The sequence below is a fragment of the Dermochelys coriacea genome, chromosome 2 (assembly GCF_009764565.3).
Source record: "Dermochelys coriacea isolate rDerCor1 chromosome 2, rDerCor1.pri.v4, whole genome shotgun sequence".
Classification (NCBI taxonomy): Eukaryota; Metazoa; Chordata; order Testudines; family Dermochelyidae; genus Dermochelys; species Dermochelys coriacea.
The window spans coordinates 252,376,594-252,392,978 of record NC_050069.1 but is presented as its reverse complement, the minus strand read 5'-3'; the positions used below and the strand labels follow the sequence as shown (position 1 = coordinate 252,392,978).

General features: G+C 46.4%; 1 protein-coding gene across 2 annotated transcripts in view; it reads left to right on the top strand.

The window, feature by feature from the left end:
* Positions 1-960: 960 nt before the first annotated feature.
* Positions 961-16,385, top strand: part of RNF32 (ring finger protein 32) — a 49,103-nt gene continuing 33,678 nt past the window's right edge. Inside the window, exons 1-3 of one of the 2 annotated variants that reach the window (XM_038392518.2) lie at positions 961-1,071; positions 6,896-7,016; positions 7,546-7,816. In XM_038392518.2, coding sequence (XP_038248446.1) covers positions 6,939-7,016; positions 7,546-7,816 — 349 coding nt within the window. In that variant the 5' untranslated portion in view covers positions 961-1,071; positions 6,896-6,938. The remainder of the gene's footprint in view (positions 1,072-6,895; positions 7,017-7,545; positions 7,817-16,385) is intronic. The other variant, XM_038392519.2, reaches the window with a different exon arrangement.

The window sequence follows — 16,385 nt, the reverse complement described above, 5'->3', positions numbered from 1 at the left end:
TTTCGTGAGCTACCGCTCATCGAAATGCATCCGATAAAGTGAGCTGTGGCTCACGAAAGCTGATGCTCAAATTTTGTTAGTCTCCAAGGTGCCACAAGTCCTCCTTTTCTTTTTGCGAATACAGACTAACACGGCTGGTGAAACATACAGGTAAGTGTAAGAAATGCTGTTGGGAAAAGTAAGCAGCACCACAGACATGCAGGAACCAGAATAAAATCTAAATATCAAATCAACGAATATGTACATATACACAATTTTGGTGGTGGGGGGTCAGCTTGCTTCAGGGATCCACGGTGGGCACTTCTCTGCTGAGCGGCGACTGTGTGCTGGCCAGGAGTGCCACGTTAGATGGGCAGGGCTCCCTGGCCGTCGGGGGGAAGAGGGGGCACTGCAGCCAAACTACCGCTCCTTGAAAGTTTGAGAGAGAGAGAGAGAGAGAGAGAGAGAAACTGGGGGGGGGAGGGAGGGAAAAAATGGGGAGAGGAGGTTTTTGGTTTCTTTTTTAATTTAAATTTTGTTGAAAGTTCAAATGTTGACCAAAAATCGGGACACAATTGTGAAAACTACCCCTCCCCCCCTTTTCCCACCCGGCTTTCATCAGTGCCCCTCGTGTGGTCGCAACAGGCTGACCAGGGCCACGGAACCTCTCACGTCCAGGGTGGCTCAGCATAAGGCCTTGCCCTTCTCCCAGCGGGGGCGCAGCTGGCCACCGCCAGAGGGAGGGCGGGCAGCGCAACGCTCAGCAAAAGAGACCGGGCGCGCGCCGCTTTCTCCAGCCCTGCCCGCCCGGCAGAGAGCTCCGCCGCCCCTTCCCACGCGCGTTCGAAAGGCGCAGCGGCACCCAGGGCCACGAGGACACACCGACCGTTGGGTGCCCCTCGGCTGTCCCGTCCACAGGCCTAACGCCCGCATTCCACGCTCCTCCCGCGCGCCGCTCGAACTTCCGGTCTGCGTGCGCGGCACGCACGCAGACGCCTGGGTTTCTGCCTCGCGCCGCCCTGGGCGTGCTGTGATAAAGCTTGGGAGTTCTGTTGCTAAGCAACCGGATCCGGACCGTGGCGCGAGGAGCAGGTTGGTGTTAAAAAGACAGTAACAGTCTCCATGGGACTAGCCCAGGGGTGCTGCAGAGTCCCCCGGCAGGGGGGGTGTTTGTAGCGGGGGTGGACCGCAGAGGGGGCAATGTGATGGGGGCAGGGAGGCCCATGGAGTGTGTGATGGGGAGCAGAGGTCATGGGTTGGGTGGGGGTGAGGAAGCAGGGGCCAATGGGGGGAGCAATGTGTAATGGGGAGAGCAGGAGCCATTGGGTGGGGAGGGGGAACCAGGGGCCAGTAAGGGGGGCACTGTGCGATGTGGGGAGCGGGGGGCCAGTAAGGGGGAGCACTCTGTGGGGAAGCAGGGACTAGTAAGGAGGCACTGTGATGAGGGGCACAGAGGCCATTAGTTCGGTGAGGAAGCAGGAGGCCAATAAGGGGGACAGTGTGTGTTGGGGGGTGGGGGGACAGGAGCCTGCTGGGGAGAACAGGGGTCAGTAAGGAGAGAGGTGCTGGGTGCATTCAGGAGCAGAGGACTTTTAGGGAGAGATACTGAATGTTGGAGGGGGAAAAACAAAAGTAGATGAGGAGGGAGGGCTAGTGCTGTGGGGGATGGTTAGGATGAGTGTTGATAAATTAGAGAGACACATGACATGAACCAATGTGCAGTAGGGAGACTTGTGCAAAGATGGGCTACTGTGATGGGATCTGATGTGTTGAAGGATGAGAAGGAGAAAGAGGTGGGGTAGGGCAGGGTGAATAGGTGGTTTCTGTAAAATGGGAATAGTTAGCAACATTTAACCTGCCTCATTCATGATTGCAAAGTTCTGTGGCAGATGGATGGAAGGTGCTATAGAAATTCAAATGATTGAGTATCATAAAAATCAGTGGTTGGAATAGCACCACAGAGAATCTATAAAGAACAATTTGAGGAGATATTTTTGCAGTCTGGTGCACTTTTTAAAATTAGAAAATAAAATGTTGCAGTAGTTAAAATAGATTTTATTATATTTTTATTATATTTTTAGTTCAAAACTTTTTTTACAATAAGAGACTCTTCCGATGAAGTGAGCTGTAGCTCACGAAAGTTTGTGCTCAAATAAATTTGTTAGTCTCTAAGGTGCCACAAGTACTCCTTTTCTTTTTGCGAATACAGACTAAAGCGGCTGCTACTCTGAAACCTGTCTTTAGTTAGAGATAGTTTTATCATATTTTGAGAGGAGGAACAGAAGGTCAATTAATCTCTGAAAAAAGAAATCCTTTCAGACCACCAAACAGGTACAGCACTAGTGGGGGCTTTCCCTAAAACCTCCAACAAGCATAACTCAGCTTCAACCTGAAGAGACCACCTCCATGAAGGAGTAGTTCATTGTCCATGACCTTTGCAATTGTTGGTCTCTTTATTGAGCCTGTCAAAAATGAGTGCCAGTTGTGGTGGTAATTGTGTGATGTCTCACTGAGCCAACTCCTAAGTAAGTTGATGGAAATCTTCCAATTTTTTTCCAGTGGGAGTTGGATTAGTTCTGGAGAGACTTGGCTTTCTAAGGGTCTATTATCAGGTTAAAAACCAGTATTTTAATGTCCTTCCCTAAGTTATACATAATACCTGAGACTGTTAATAGGAAACAAGCTCTCAAACTTGAGCAGTGGACGTGCGTGAGCCAGATCATTCACTTTTGTTTATAGTCAGCTTCTCGTTTATTCCACATTCAGGTGCACTTTGTACTTGGAAAATGCTGCAGTGTTTGGACAACAAACAAGGCATGGGAGTGTTTAGAGTATGGTTTGTTTGTTTCAACAGTTTCCACTACAAATAAAACAAAAAATCTGTTGGTTTTTTTAATTAATAAAAGATAGTTTTTCAAAATTTAAATTATTGTGAAAATCTGACCCCTGTCACTTTAAATATTGGGACAGATTTCATTCCATAATAAAGAACAGGGGAAATTATTATTACTATATAGTCTGTGCTTTAAATTCAACTCAGAAGCCGAGCAACAGCGTGGGAGATCATGAATAGGGCCTTACCAAATTCACGGCCATGAAATGAACTGTGAAATCTGGTCTCCCGCTGTGAAATCTGTTTTTTTTTTGTGCTTTTACCCTATACTATACAGATTTCACAGGGAGACCAGCGTTTCTCAAATTGGGGGTCCTGACCCAAAAGGGAGATGTAGGGGGGTCGCAAGGTGATTTTAGGGGGGTCATGGTCTTGCCACGCTTACCTCTACACTACCTTCAGAGCTGGGTGGCTGGAGAACAGCGGCTGTTGGCTGAGCGCCCAGCTCTGAAGGTGGTGCCCCACAAGCAGCAGCGCAGAAGTAATGGTGGCAATACCGTGCCATGCCACCCTTACTTCTGTGCTGCTGCCTTCAAAGCAGGGTGGCCAGAGAGTGGTGGCTGCTAACTCAGGGCCCAGTCTACAGGCCGCAGCGCAGAAGTGAGGGTGACAATGTCATACCATATCATCCTTACTTCTGTGCTGTTGCTGGCGGCAGCACTGCCTTCAGAGCTGGGTTCCTGGCGAGCAGCCACCACTCTTCAGCTGCCCAGCACCGCTGCCAGCAGCAGCAGTGCAGAAGTAAGGGTAGCAATACTGCAACTCCCTTCTAGAATAACTCTGCAACCCTCACCCCAACTCCTTTTTCGGTCAGGGACCCTACAATTACAACACTATGAAATTTCAGATTTAAATAGCTGAAATCATGAAATTTACTATTTTAAAAATCCTATGACCATGAAATTGGCTAAAATGGACCATGAATTTGGTAGGGCCCTAGCACACAAGTGTAAAGTGCTCCTTGTGAAATTCTTCACTCATTAAAAAGATGGCTGTATTCTATGCCATTTAAAGTTTCTGAGTAGGCTTATGGATGTGGTCTACATAGAATACATCGTAATAGTCTAATTTTGAAGTGACAAAGCCATGGATGACAACAGCAAGGTTTTCATTTGAAATGGTCTGCAAATGAAATTGGTTCTTTTGGCCAAACATAAATGGAGGAAAGCAATCCTAGCCACTGATACTATCCAGAACTCCATGTGATAAACTCTGGTAGTCAAAGACAGATGCCCAACCTCGTTGAAGGAGAATAGAACCACAATCATGTCTTCTGTTTATTTTCCCCAACCTACCATCGTCACCTCCAAATGATCTAGACTGAGCCTCAACAAGATTGGTTAGTCATGCTTCAGTCTTTACCCATCATTGAGGTGTACAGCTGCTTCTATTATTACAGCAGTCAAGATTAAGACAATTGTAATCATAATGTAGATTAAGGATACCAATTCTAAAATAACAGCCTCAGCAGGAGGTGATGCTAGTGTGTCCTTCATTCAAATCCATAACTCACTTTTTCTGTAATGTCCAAAATAAATAGGTTAATGTGTATGGCAAAATCCAGTTAATGATTCTATCACTGTAACCTTGTCTTTTCTCATTCTATTCCTTCTCTATTATTTGTTATCACCACTCATCTTGAAGGAAGAAGAAAAGGAGTACTTGTGGCACCTTAGAGACTAACAACTTTATTGAACATAAGCTTCCGTGAGCTACAGCTCACTTCATCTCCCCTTTTTTCTTGGTGTTATCTGTCCTCCCCTTAATTTTCCCATAGGTGAAACAACAAAAGTGAGCGAGTTGTTAGGAGGGATTTGAATGTGATAAGGGAAGTGAACTTGATGGACAGGTTTGTGGGGGCATTCCAAACACAAAGGGGCAGCGGGGAAGAAGGCACGGAGAGGAGGATACAAAAAGAGTATTGAAGGTGTAGTCATTAGTGAGCAGAAAGAGTGGTGGGGAGCAACACAGACACATCCAGGTCCAAGATTCAGGCAGGGGTTGTGCCACATACAGCCTTGAAGTCAAGGACAAGAAGTTTTAATTAGATGCACACCAGCACAGCGAGTAAATGGTGTCTAACTATAGTCATGGATAAGAATGTAGCCTTTGGCAATACCTTTTTGTATGGGATGGAACCATAAGGTTAGTATGAAGAAGACCAGAGGAGAAGGAGATTGCAGTAATGAAAGTGGGAGATGATATGGGTAGGGACAAGGAATTTGGACATTTTTCTATTTCGGGGTGGAAATTAAAGGCCAGATTCTGAATAGAGGAGGAAAAAGGCAACATGAGTTGACCATAGTCTTGATGTGGGGAGAGACGGAAAGGGAGAAGTCAAAGACATCCCAAATTAATTACTACAGGCCTGCATGACAGAGGATAGTGGCATCATTAACGGTAAAGAAGATTGGAAGTAGTGGAGGTTTGGGATGAAAGATTATGAGCTTAGATTTGGCCATGTTGAGTTTAAGATGACAATAAACAATCCAATATAGGCAGTCAGGGAGGTAGCAAAATATGATATCAAAGTAGAGTTGCCAACTGTCTAATCACACATACCCAAACACCCTTGCCCCGCCCTCTGCCTCAAGGCCCCGCCCCTTCTCCAAGACCCTGCCCCACTCACTCCATCCCTGCTCCCTCCATCACTTGCTCTCCCCCACCCTCACTCATTCTTACCAGGCAGGGGGTTGGGGTTTGGGCTCTGGGCTGAGGCCGAGCGTTCGGAGTGTGGGAGGGGGCACTGGGCTTAGCCTGGGGCAGCAGGTTGGGGTGCGGTGTGCAAGCTCTGGGAGGGAGTTTGGGTGCAGAAGGGGGCTCCGGGCTGGGCCAGGGGGTTGGGGTGTAAGAGGGGTGTGGGGTGCTGGCTCTGGGAGGGGGCTTAGGGCTGGGGCAGGAGGTTGGGGTGTGGGCTCTGTCCAGGCGGCACTTACCTCGGGCGGCTCCCAGTCGGCGCTGCAGCGGGGCTAAGGAAGGCTCCCTGCCTGCCCTGGCCCCTCGCTGCTCCCAGAATTGGCCAGCACATCCCTGCAGCCCCTGGGGGGGCCAGGGGGCTCCGCGCGCTGCCCCTACCTGCAGGCACTCCCCCACAGCTCCCATTGGCCACAGTTCCCAGCCAATGGAAATTGTGGAGTTGGCACTGGGGGCAGAGTCAGTACATGGAGACTCCCCCCGGGCCACATGGGACATGCCAGCTGCTCTGGGAGTGGCATGGAGCCAGGGCAGGCAGGGAGCCTGCCTTAGCCCCACTGTGCCGCTGGGCTTTTAGCAACCTAAAATCTCCCAGTTTGGCTTGAGTAACCTCAGGGAGATAGAGCCCGATTCCAGGAGACTCCCAATGAAATTGGGAGGTTTGGCAACCCTATATCGAAGCACAGAGTACAGGTCAGGAGTGGAGAAATATACCTGAAAGTTATCAGCAAAGAGAGAGAATTCAACTCGAGTGAGCAAATGAATTCAGCCAAGGATAGGGACAAGAGGACAAAGCTCAGAACAGAGACCTAAGGTACCCAAACTGGAAAGGGGAGATGGGAGGAGGATGATCGACCAACAGATGTTGAAATAGCTTCCAGAGAACAGGGAGAACCAAGAGAGGTCACAGCTTAGATTATAAATGCTTTGGAACAGGATGTGTGTGTGTAGGTGTGTGTGTTTGTACAGTGCTTATCTTAATGGGGTCCTGGTCCATGACTGGGGCTGTTAGGTGCCAACACAATACAAATAATCTAAAAGCTGATATAAAGGCAGGATTGCAGGATGGATCCATTAGGTCCTATACAAAAATATACTGTATACAGCATATGTACTACATTGGAGTTTGTGGGGGGAGAGGGGTCACAATCTACTTTTGGTTTACATGGAGCTTATTTTTTCAGCACCATTGTGTGTTGTGCTAACCTCTTGTTGTCCACAGGTGTAGAAAATAGTGAACACTGACAGTACCGTGGAAGTGTACAAAATTAATGAGGGTATTTCTGTTGATCAAAAACGTTACTAATTCTTTTGTATTTTTGGTTTTAGAACTAAAAGATATTACAAAATATGCTGTCAATTGTCCCTGTCAATGGAACATCATTATTCTGTTTTGAAGAAAAGTAGTTCGTCGGTGACTTCAGTTCACAATTCTAAAAACAATTACAAGGTGCACATATTTTATGCTAAAAGAAGTGAGCATTGCAAAAAATTGAAATGAATATAGATAGGCCCATTTAGTATGCTAAAAGTAATATATACTTACAAGTACTTGTTTATGTTCAGGGCTAAGAAAGGCAAGATTAGCCTTGGGATTGTGTTTAATTATACTGAGGCAAAATATGTTTAGGCATGTCCAACTTTTATAGTTCATAATGAGTTTATTGCATATAATAATTATGGGTTCAGTAATTAAAAGTTAAAAATTACTGCTATTTTATTTAATATAAACCATAAATCAAACGTTTCTTTTGACTTTATAAGTTAAGGTTAGGATGTGTCAGTAACATCAATCTTAAATTTCATATTATGGTAATTGTACATTAGTAAGACTTCAAGCATGGGAGTTGTATATGTATAAAAATCTTTGTCAAATTAAAACATCATTGGCTAAGGGCTGAACTTTTCTTTTTTAATATACTGTACATAGTGTACACATATACAAGTCATTTATATTAATAATTATGGATTTTTTTTAGGGCAGTTCCTCCAAACGAGATACTTTAGCTATTACTGCAGGTGCTTTACAAGATCATATTTTACATAACCTTCAGCTGCAGGATCTTTCATTAGCAGATCCTTTTAAGTCAAAGTTAAGGAATAAAAAGAACATTTACAAACCTGTGAACAAAGAGATGGTCAGAGCAGTAGTAGATACTGGACTAAGAAAAAAGAGCATTCTCCTCACAAAAAAGGAAGATCCAGAAAAAGAATATGTCCTTGATCCTAACCCTCCACAACTAACATTAGGTAAACCATTATATTCTGATTTGTGTAGTTTTGCATTTTATTTTAAACTTATTAGAATACAATAGCTAGATGTTCTTTTCAATACTATAATTTAGCATAAAGCTGTATAATGCATAGAAAGTTTATAAACGTATAAAATCAAGTACTTTGGGCCTTCAGGCAAACAGTGATTATTTAAACGATAAAACTGCCATCAAAAAGGTTGAATACTTTTCACATCTGTCATATATTTGAATTTATTTTCAGTGTGTCAGAGAAGGGGAGAAGGAAGAAATAAGTAAGTCTAGATGAATTTTTTTGTTCTAGAAACAGGCACTTTTTTCCCCACTGTTTTTTTATACAAATTTTTTTTATATTAGTGGTTGAAAATAAAATGCAATACAAGTATAAACAAAAACAGATGTTATTTTTAATATTGGGATGATTACATAAGATTGTGTGCAACTGTCACTTTACCTTTTGTTTAATAAATGATGTTTACTAGTTTGGGCATAAATTGTGTGCTGTTGCTAACTTTACCCACCCCTGCGCAAACTTAAAAATGTTTGTTTTCACAATGATCCTGGGGCGAAACCCAGCAAGAATTAACACCTGTAGTTAAATACCTACTTCATATGAAGAAGCAAACATGCAACAAGATAAAAGTCACAAAAGTGAGAGCTTGGAATCATGCATAGTGAGCAAATTCCTTTTAAAAAACGTCAGTTACTAACTTTCCATAACTGTTCTTCAAGATCTGTTGCTTGTGTCCATTCCAGTGTAGGTGTGTGCTCATCCCGAGCACTGCTGCCACAAAGTTTTTCCCCCAGGGTATCCGTGGGGTTGGCACTGGTGTCCTCTGGAGTCGCGCCTTCATAGTGCCTGTATATAGGGCCCCGCTGCCTCTAAGTTCCTTCTTGCTAGCTAACTTGGACAGAGGGGCAGGCGGAGTGGGGTGGAATGGACATGAGCAACACATCTCGAAGAACAACAGTTACAGAAGGTTAGTAACTGTTTTTTCTTCCTTGAGTGCTTGCTCATGTCGATTCCAATGTAGGTGACTCCCAAGCAGTTACATATGTGGAGGGTTCATAGTTCATTGGCACACTGATTGTAACACTGCTTGGCCGAAACCTGCATCATCTCTAGCTTGCTGGGTGATGACATAGTGGGACACGAAAGGGTGGACTGATGACCATGTTGCTGCTCTATAAAATGTCCTGAACTGGGACTTGCATCATGGACGTTGCCACTGATGCTTGAGTTCTTGTAGAATAGGCTGTCAGTGGAGGAGCCGGGACTTCGCTAGATCATACCATGTGCAGAAACAGACAGTGATCCACAACTAAATTCTCTGGTCTGAGACTGGATAGCCTTTCATTCTGTCTGCAATGGCTACAAAAAGCTGAGTGGACTTCTGAAAAGGTTTAGTCCTTTCTATGGAAAAGGTTAGTGTACACATAACATCTAGCTAGGTTAGTGTACACATAACATCTAGTCTCTGTTCCTCCCTTTTAGTATGTGGCTTTGGATAGAAGACAAGTAGGGAGATATCCTGGTTACTAAGGAATTGTGAGACCACCTTTGGCAGGAAGTCCGAGTGTGGCCGCAGCTGGACTTTGTCCTTGAAGACAACTGTGTATGGTGGTTCTGAAGTAAGAGCTCTGTTCTCTGAGACCTTTCTGGCAGAAGTAATGGCGACCAGGAAGGCCACCTTTCAGGACAGGTAGAGCAGAGAGAACGTTGCCAGTAGTTCAAATGGAGGTCCTGTTAGATTTGCCAGCACCAAGCTGAGGTCCAGGGAGGGAGCGGCTGGCGTACCTATGGGTATAGCTGCTCCAATCCCTTAAGAAAACGATCACAGATCGAGTTTGAGAAAACTAACTGCCCGTTCACCCATGAGTCAAAGGCTGAGATTGCAGGTAGATGGACCCTAATATATGATACTGTTAGGCCTTGCTGTTTCAAGTGGAGTAGATAATCTATAATGAAAGGCAGTGTTGACTGAGCAGGCAAAACCCCTTTTGCACTGAACAGATTGAGAATCTCTTCTACTTTGCCAGTTAAGTGGTTCTAGTGGACAGTTCCCTGCTCCCAAAAAGCACCTCGCAAACAGGCCCAGAGCATGGCAGTTATGCAGGATTCAGCCATGGAGCTTCCAGACTCAAGGTTCAGATTACATAGACAGCCGTGGTCCTGAGAGATCAGGCCCAGGAACAGGGGCAGGCTGATTGGTGTGTCCATCGAGAGATCTAGGAGGGTGGTGAATCAGTGCTGATATGGCTGGAGCTATCAGGATAGGATGTGTCCTGTCCCTTCTGACCTTCAGCAGAACTCTGTATGAGAGGGATGGGAGGGAATGCATACAAGAGATGGTCTGTCCAAGGGAGGAGAAAGGTGTCTGTGAGTGAGCCCAGGCTGTGGCAAGGAAGTAGCAGAACTGAAGACACTTCCTGTTGTGTTTTGTCGCGAGAAGGTCTACCTGGGGAGTTCCCACCTCTGGGAAATGGTGCTTACGATGGACCATTCGTGATGGTTGGGAAAGGATCTGCTGAGGTGATCCACTAACTTATGTGAGCCCGGAAAGTAGGAGACTTCGAGGTGAATCGAGTGGGCTATGCTGAATTCCCACGGTCAAAGAGCTTCTGGCATAAGGGAGAGGAGTGTTCTCTGCCCTGCTGTCGTGTTGTCTGTAAGGACCGACATGTTGTTGCCCTCCAAATGGGTTTGGAACACCTGGCAAGCTAGGTGCACTGCGCTCAGTTCCCTCACATTGATGCGTAACGAGAGGTCCTTCGGGGACCAGAGGCCCTGAGTTCTGTGGGTCCCCAAATGAGCCCCCCATCCCATTGCTGATGCATCTGTAATGACAGACTTTGATGATTGGGACCTTGAGAGTGGGATTCCTGCACTTACTGTCTGCGGGTCCAGGCACCAAAGAAGGGTTGCAGTCACGGACAGAGGAAGCGATACCACCCTGTCCAAATTGTGTCAGCCCAGTGCATATGTCGATGCCAGCCAAGGCTGTAGAGGTCTGAGCCATAATCTCGCATGTTATACCAAATAGGTGCATGACGCTATATGCCCTAGGAGCTTTAAGCAGTTTCTTGCTGTGGTGATGGGGTGATTCCTTAGGCTCTCTCCAAGTGCCCCAAGGGCTCTGAGCAAGTTTTCTGAGAGAAGGGCTCTGGACTACGTCAAGTTGAGGACTGTCCCAATTCTATCCTTTGAACTGGGGAAAAGGTAGATTTCTGCATATTTATCAACTGCTCCAGGTCCTGGAAGGTTGACTGTATTATCTCCACATCTGCCTCTACCTGGGCCTTGGATCGACTTTTGATCAGCCAGTTGTCGAGGTAGGGGTAGACCTGAACCCCTTTTCTCACGAGGAAAACTGCAATGACTGCCATGCACTTCGTGAACACTTGAGGGGCTACTGACAGGCTGAATGGGAGCACAGTAAATTGATAGTGCATGTGGTTCAAAACGAATCATAGGAACCTTTTGTGTCCCTGAAATATTGCAATAGAAAATACGCATCCTTCAAGTCGAGGGCGGTGTACCAGTCCTCTAGGTCCAGAGATGGGATAATGGAAGGCAAGGAGACCATGTGGAACATCAGTTTCTTCATGAATCTGTTGAGGTTTCGTAGGTCCAAGATCGGTCTGAGATCGCCATTGGCCTTCGGGATTAGGACCCCCAATCCCTTCACTCTAGTGGAACCTCCTCCATTGCTCCCACCCTTAGGAGCAACTTGCACCTTTTGGGCTAGAAGTTGGTCATGAAAAGGGTCCCTGAAGAGGGACAGGAAGGGTACGGATCCATGCCCGATAGAAGCGGGACAACCGGTCAACAAAAATAGGGGAAATTGGATCCACGTATTGTCCTGGTACATCGTCCATGAGTGTCGTATTAAAAGGCTTGCTTAGACCCCAGTGATTTTCTTGGAGGGGCAGGCACAGGGACAGATGAGGACTGGGACAAAAGCCTCCTCTTATAGCCTCCACTCCTCCTGCTATAGTCTTGTCTCTGCTGTGGCGGATAAAAGCAGGCCAATGGTTGGGGTTTATGGTAATTCCTGGTGGGAGCTGGTGTATGCAACCCCAGAGATTTCAGGGTGGCTGTAGAGTCTTTCAGACTATGCAGCTTCAAATCTGTTTGATCCGAAAAGAGTAACTTGCCTTCAAGCAGAGGGTCTTGCACTGTCTGCTGCACCTCATAGGGCAACCCCGAAGACTGAAGCCACAAACTTCTTCTCATAACCATAGCCAAAGCCATGGATCAGGCTGCAGACTCTACCGTGTCCAAAGCTGGCTAGAGGGATGCCTTTGCCACCAATTTCCCCTCTTCAACTAGAGCCAAGAACTCACCCCTAGACTCCTGCAGCAAAAGCTCCTTGAATTTTGCCATTGCGCTCCATGAGATGATTCAGAGATCTCCTCGACCTGGATACCCAGGTTCTGGGCTACCCTCCTGATGAGCTCCAGGTGTGCCCTATAGTTGTCCTGGGAAGACTTTATACTTGTTCCAGCCACTGTCTCTTTGGGAGAGGAGGAAGAGGAAGACTGTACCAGCAAGGGGTCTTGTTCCTCACCCTCTGAGCCGGATGGGTCCCATGGGGCTGGATCTTGCAGTTCAGTACTGGGCTTGGCAGTGAGGCCTGGTTCCTGCTCCAAGGGAATTGGTTGGGGAGCTCTCAACCCCAATGCAGTGGAGTAGGGCCTCCTGGACTGTGGACCCTGGACTGGCTGAAAAGCCCAGGGATTCCAAAATGGCCATTGTAGTGGCATCTGCCACTGCGCTGGTGGCCAGGTCATTGGTGAAATGCCCTGGCTCATCTCAGTCATTGGGTATTGTCGGTTGGAGTGGTGCCTGCTTCTGCGGGAGACATATGACTCCACCTAGGACTCCGGGATGAGGCGATGCCAATTGGTGTTGGGGAATGGTGCCAGGAGGAAGGCACTGCGACATCATGGCTGGCTTACCTTTTGATGTCACCTGGGGTCTCTGTGATGCAAAGGTCCTTGCCTCCGGTGCCACTGCAGTCAGCTCCTGAGTGGCAGGAGATGGCAGTACCAATACCAGATGACAGCAACTCCCTCGCTGCCTCTAATGCCTCCCAGCATGGAATGAAGCACCAGGGCTGTTAAATTCTGGTGGCTCTCCTTTGGTGGAGAGTCCAACAGCGTCCTTACTGGGGCCGGAGACAACGGTATCGTTTGAACCGCTGGCATTTCCGAGTGACCTGACACGGGTCACACTCTGTCAGCATCTCTATGCTCTGCAGACCTTGGGGTTGGGGATCTCCCCGGATCAGGTTTTCTCTGCTTCTTTCTTGGCACCGGCAATAGAGAGCGGTGCCGAGAATCCCATGCTGGAGTTGTTGTTCTCGGCATTGGGGATGAGTGTCGGTGCGAGAATGTAGACACAGAGTCTTTTCTCAGCTCCAGAGAAGCAAAACAACACTGCACCTCTGTTAGAGACACTGGGGCACTTCTCACTGAAGCCAAAGTACTTGGTGCCGAGTCAGTGTGTCTGGGCTCCGAAGGGGGACAAAGTGCTACCTCCATAAGGAGGTAATTGAGTCTGGTGTCCTTGTCCTTCTTAATTCTGGGCCTGAAGCCCTTGCAAATCCTGCAACGCTCCTGCATGTGGGCCTCCCCCAGATGCTTGAGGCAGCTGGAATGTGGCTGTATTAACCAGTATTGGCCGATGGCATGACACACACGGCTTGAACCCTGGGGACCGAGACATACCCCAGCCCCATGGAAGGGCTAACCCTGTTAAATGGAGTCCGCTACCAACTATACTAACTAACTTAAACTTTAAGAGACTATTTACAGATAATCCACAAAGTCCACTGAGAGATACTTGCAGGAAAATGCAAGGAAGAGCAGCAGTTCCAATGACCGTCATGGGTGGTAAGAAGGAACTGAGGTGGCAGTGGAGCCCTATATACCAGCACTGTGAGGGCACTACTTCAGGGAGCACCTGAGCCTATCTGACAGATACCACCGAGGGAAAAACTTTCTGGTGGTGGTGTTCAGGGCAAGCACAAACCTACATTGGAATGGACATGAGCAAGCACTCAAAGGAGAAATATTTTTTATTATAATACAATTTTACAGTGGCAATAAACATTGCTATAGAAATGCAGCAAGTATATTAGCAGACTAATTGCCATGATGTCTTTCCCAACTATTAGTTTCAGAGATCTCATTGCTAAAGGTTTCTACAGCATTCTTATCATGAACCATTTCTTTTGGTTTCCCTGTCTTTCCCCGCATGGGCGCCGACTCCGTGGGCACTCAAGGGCTGGAGCACCCATGGAAAAAAATTAGTGAGTGCTTAGCACCCACTGGCTGCCAGCTCCCCTACTTCCCCCCCTCCCAGTGCGTCCTGCCTGCTGGAGGCTGTACCAATCAACTCCTCCCCCTCCCTCCCAGCGCCTACCACTGGCTGCAGTCAGCTGTTTTGCGGTTTGCAGGAGGCTCTGGGAGGAAGGGGGAGGAGCGGGAATGGGGCATGCTCAGGGGAGGGGGTAGAACTGGGTGGGAAGAGTGGGAGAGAGGTGGAGACTTGGGAGAAGGGGTGTGGGCGGGGCCTGGGGCGGAGCGGAGGTGGGAAGACATGGGATGGGGCGGAGGGTTTGGGAGTATGTGGTGGGTGGGGGTGGGACCTGGGCGGAGCAGGGGGGGTTGAGCACCCCTGGGGCCTGGAGGAAGCCGACGCCTATGCTTCTCCCTCCTCCCCCCCAAAAAACTTCTTGACTAGTCTTTTTAAAAAAGACATAGACCTTCCCCATCAAGATCTTACAATTTAGTGAGATAAACACAGATCATGATGATTTAATCTCTTGTTGTGGAAATGCCCAAAGGCCCCAGTGAAGATCACATTGCCATTGTGGTAGCTGCTCTGCAGACACATGCCCGTACTCTAAAGAATTTACAATTCAAGGCCCTGATTCTGCAAAGAGAACTACACAAAATCAATTGGACTCCACACCGGCAAAATGGTCCGTCTATATGGAATCAATTGCAAGGTCAGGGACCTAATTTCATAAAATAATAGAAATGTAGGGCTGGAAGGGACCTCGAGAAATCGTTCAGTTCAGCTCCCTGCACTAAGGCAGGACCAGCTAAATCTAGACCATCTCTGTTTGTCCAACCTGTTCTGAAAAACCTCTCAAAACCTCCCTGCAAAACTTATGCCCACAAAGCTTAACTACCCTTATAGTTAGAAAGTTGTTCCTAATATCTAAACCTACAGCTCCCTTTCTGCAGTTTAAGCCCATTACTTCTTGTGCTACCTTCAGTGGACATGGAGAACAATTGATTGCTATCCTCTTTAGAACAGCCTTTAACATATTTGAAGATCCATCAGCTCCCCCCAGTCTTCTTTTTTCAAGACTAAACATGCCCAGTTTTTTTAACCTTTCCTCAGAAGTCAACTTTTCTGTGCTCTTTATCATTTTTGTTGCTCTCCCCTGGACTCTCTCCAATTTGTCCACATCTTTCCTAGTGTGGTGCTCAGAATTGGACATTAATCCCCTGATCCTTTTCAGCAGTAATACTGCCTAGCCAGTTATTCTCCATGTTGTAATTGTGCATTTGATTTTTCTTTCTTTAGTGCAGTACTTTGTACCTGTCTTAACTGAATTCCATCTTGTTAATTTCAGACCAATTCTCTAGTTTGTCAAGATTGTTTTGAATTCTAATTCTATCCTCCCATCTCCTTCAGAAGGGAGTTCCAATCACTGGTACTCTACACCTCTTCCTCTTGGTTGTGGTGACTCTGAGCTCCCAGGCTTGGGGACCAGTGACTCCTCCCCACTTTCTGTTGCCGGTACAGGGATGGATGGGGGATCTAGAAGGTGGAGCTAGGTCTACTTGCTGAGGTAGTCAGGAGCCAGTCTCCTCTCTGCAGAGCAGGCTGTTCTCCTTTCTCCTATGGTGTACTAGACTCAACAAATGAGTAACAAATAGGACAAAAGGGAGTGGGGCAACAAGGGTAGTGATAATATGTTCACATGGTTATGGTTCCACATCAGTTAAAAGGACTATTTGTTTGGGTTTTATATTTATTTGCCTCATATAAATGGTGAGAGTCATTATAGAAGCTGAAGGCTTAGTTGAAAAAAATCAGTTAAAGTGGGAATGTATTCATTTGGTTTTTATAAGAAAGACAAAATATTTCCTTCCCAATTCATAGCACTAACTAAAGGGTCCAATATAGATTTTTGTGCAAGTGATTCCAAAGAATGTATTGAAAAACAGAAATATTTAAATTACTCATTTAAAATTTTTTATAAAGTATTTGTTTCTGTAATTTAAAATTGAAAAAAATATTTAAAACTTTTACATTTAAACATTTTCATGTAATCTTCAGTATATCTTTACACAATAAACTGTTTACATTTTTGCCATAACTTTTTCCCATCTGTCACAATAATTGTATTCTCATACAATATTTCATTCTACTAATTAAATTTCCAATTCTTATTGTTATAAAGACAACCTTAAAATGTGAAATGATGCAATGTTCTCTTCCTAAGTCTGCAGACAAGTCAAACAATAGCTCAGGTCTGTAT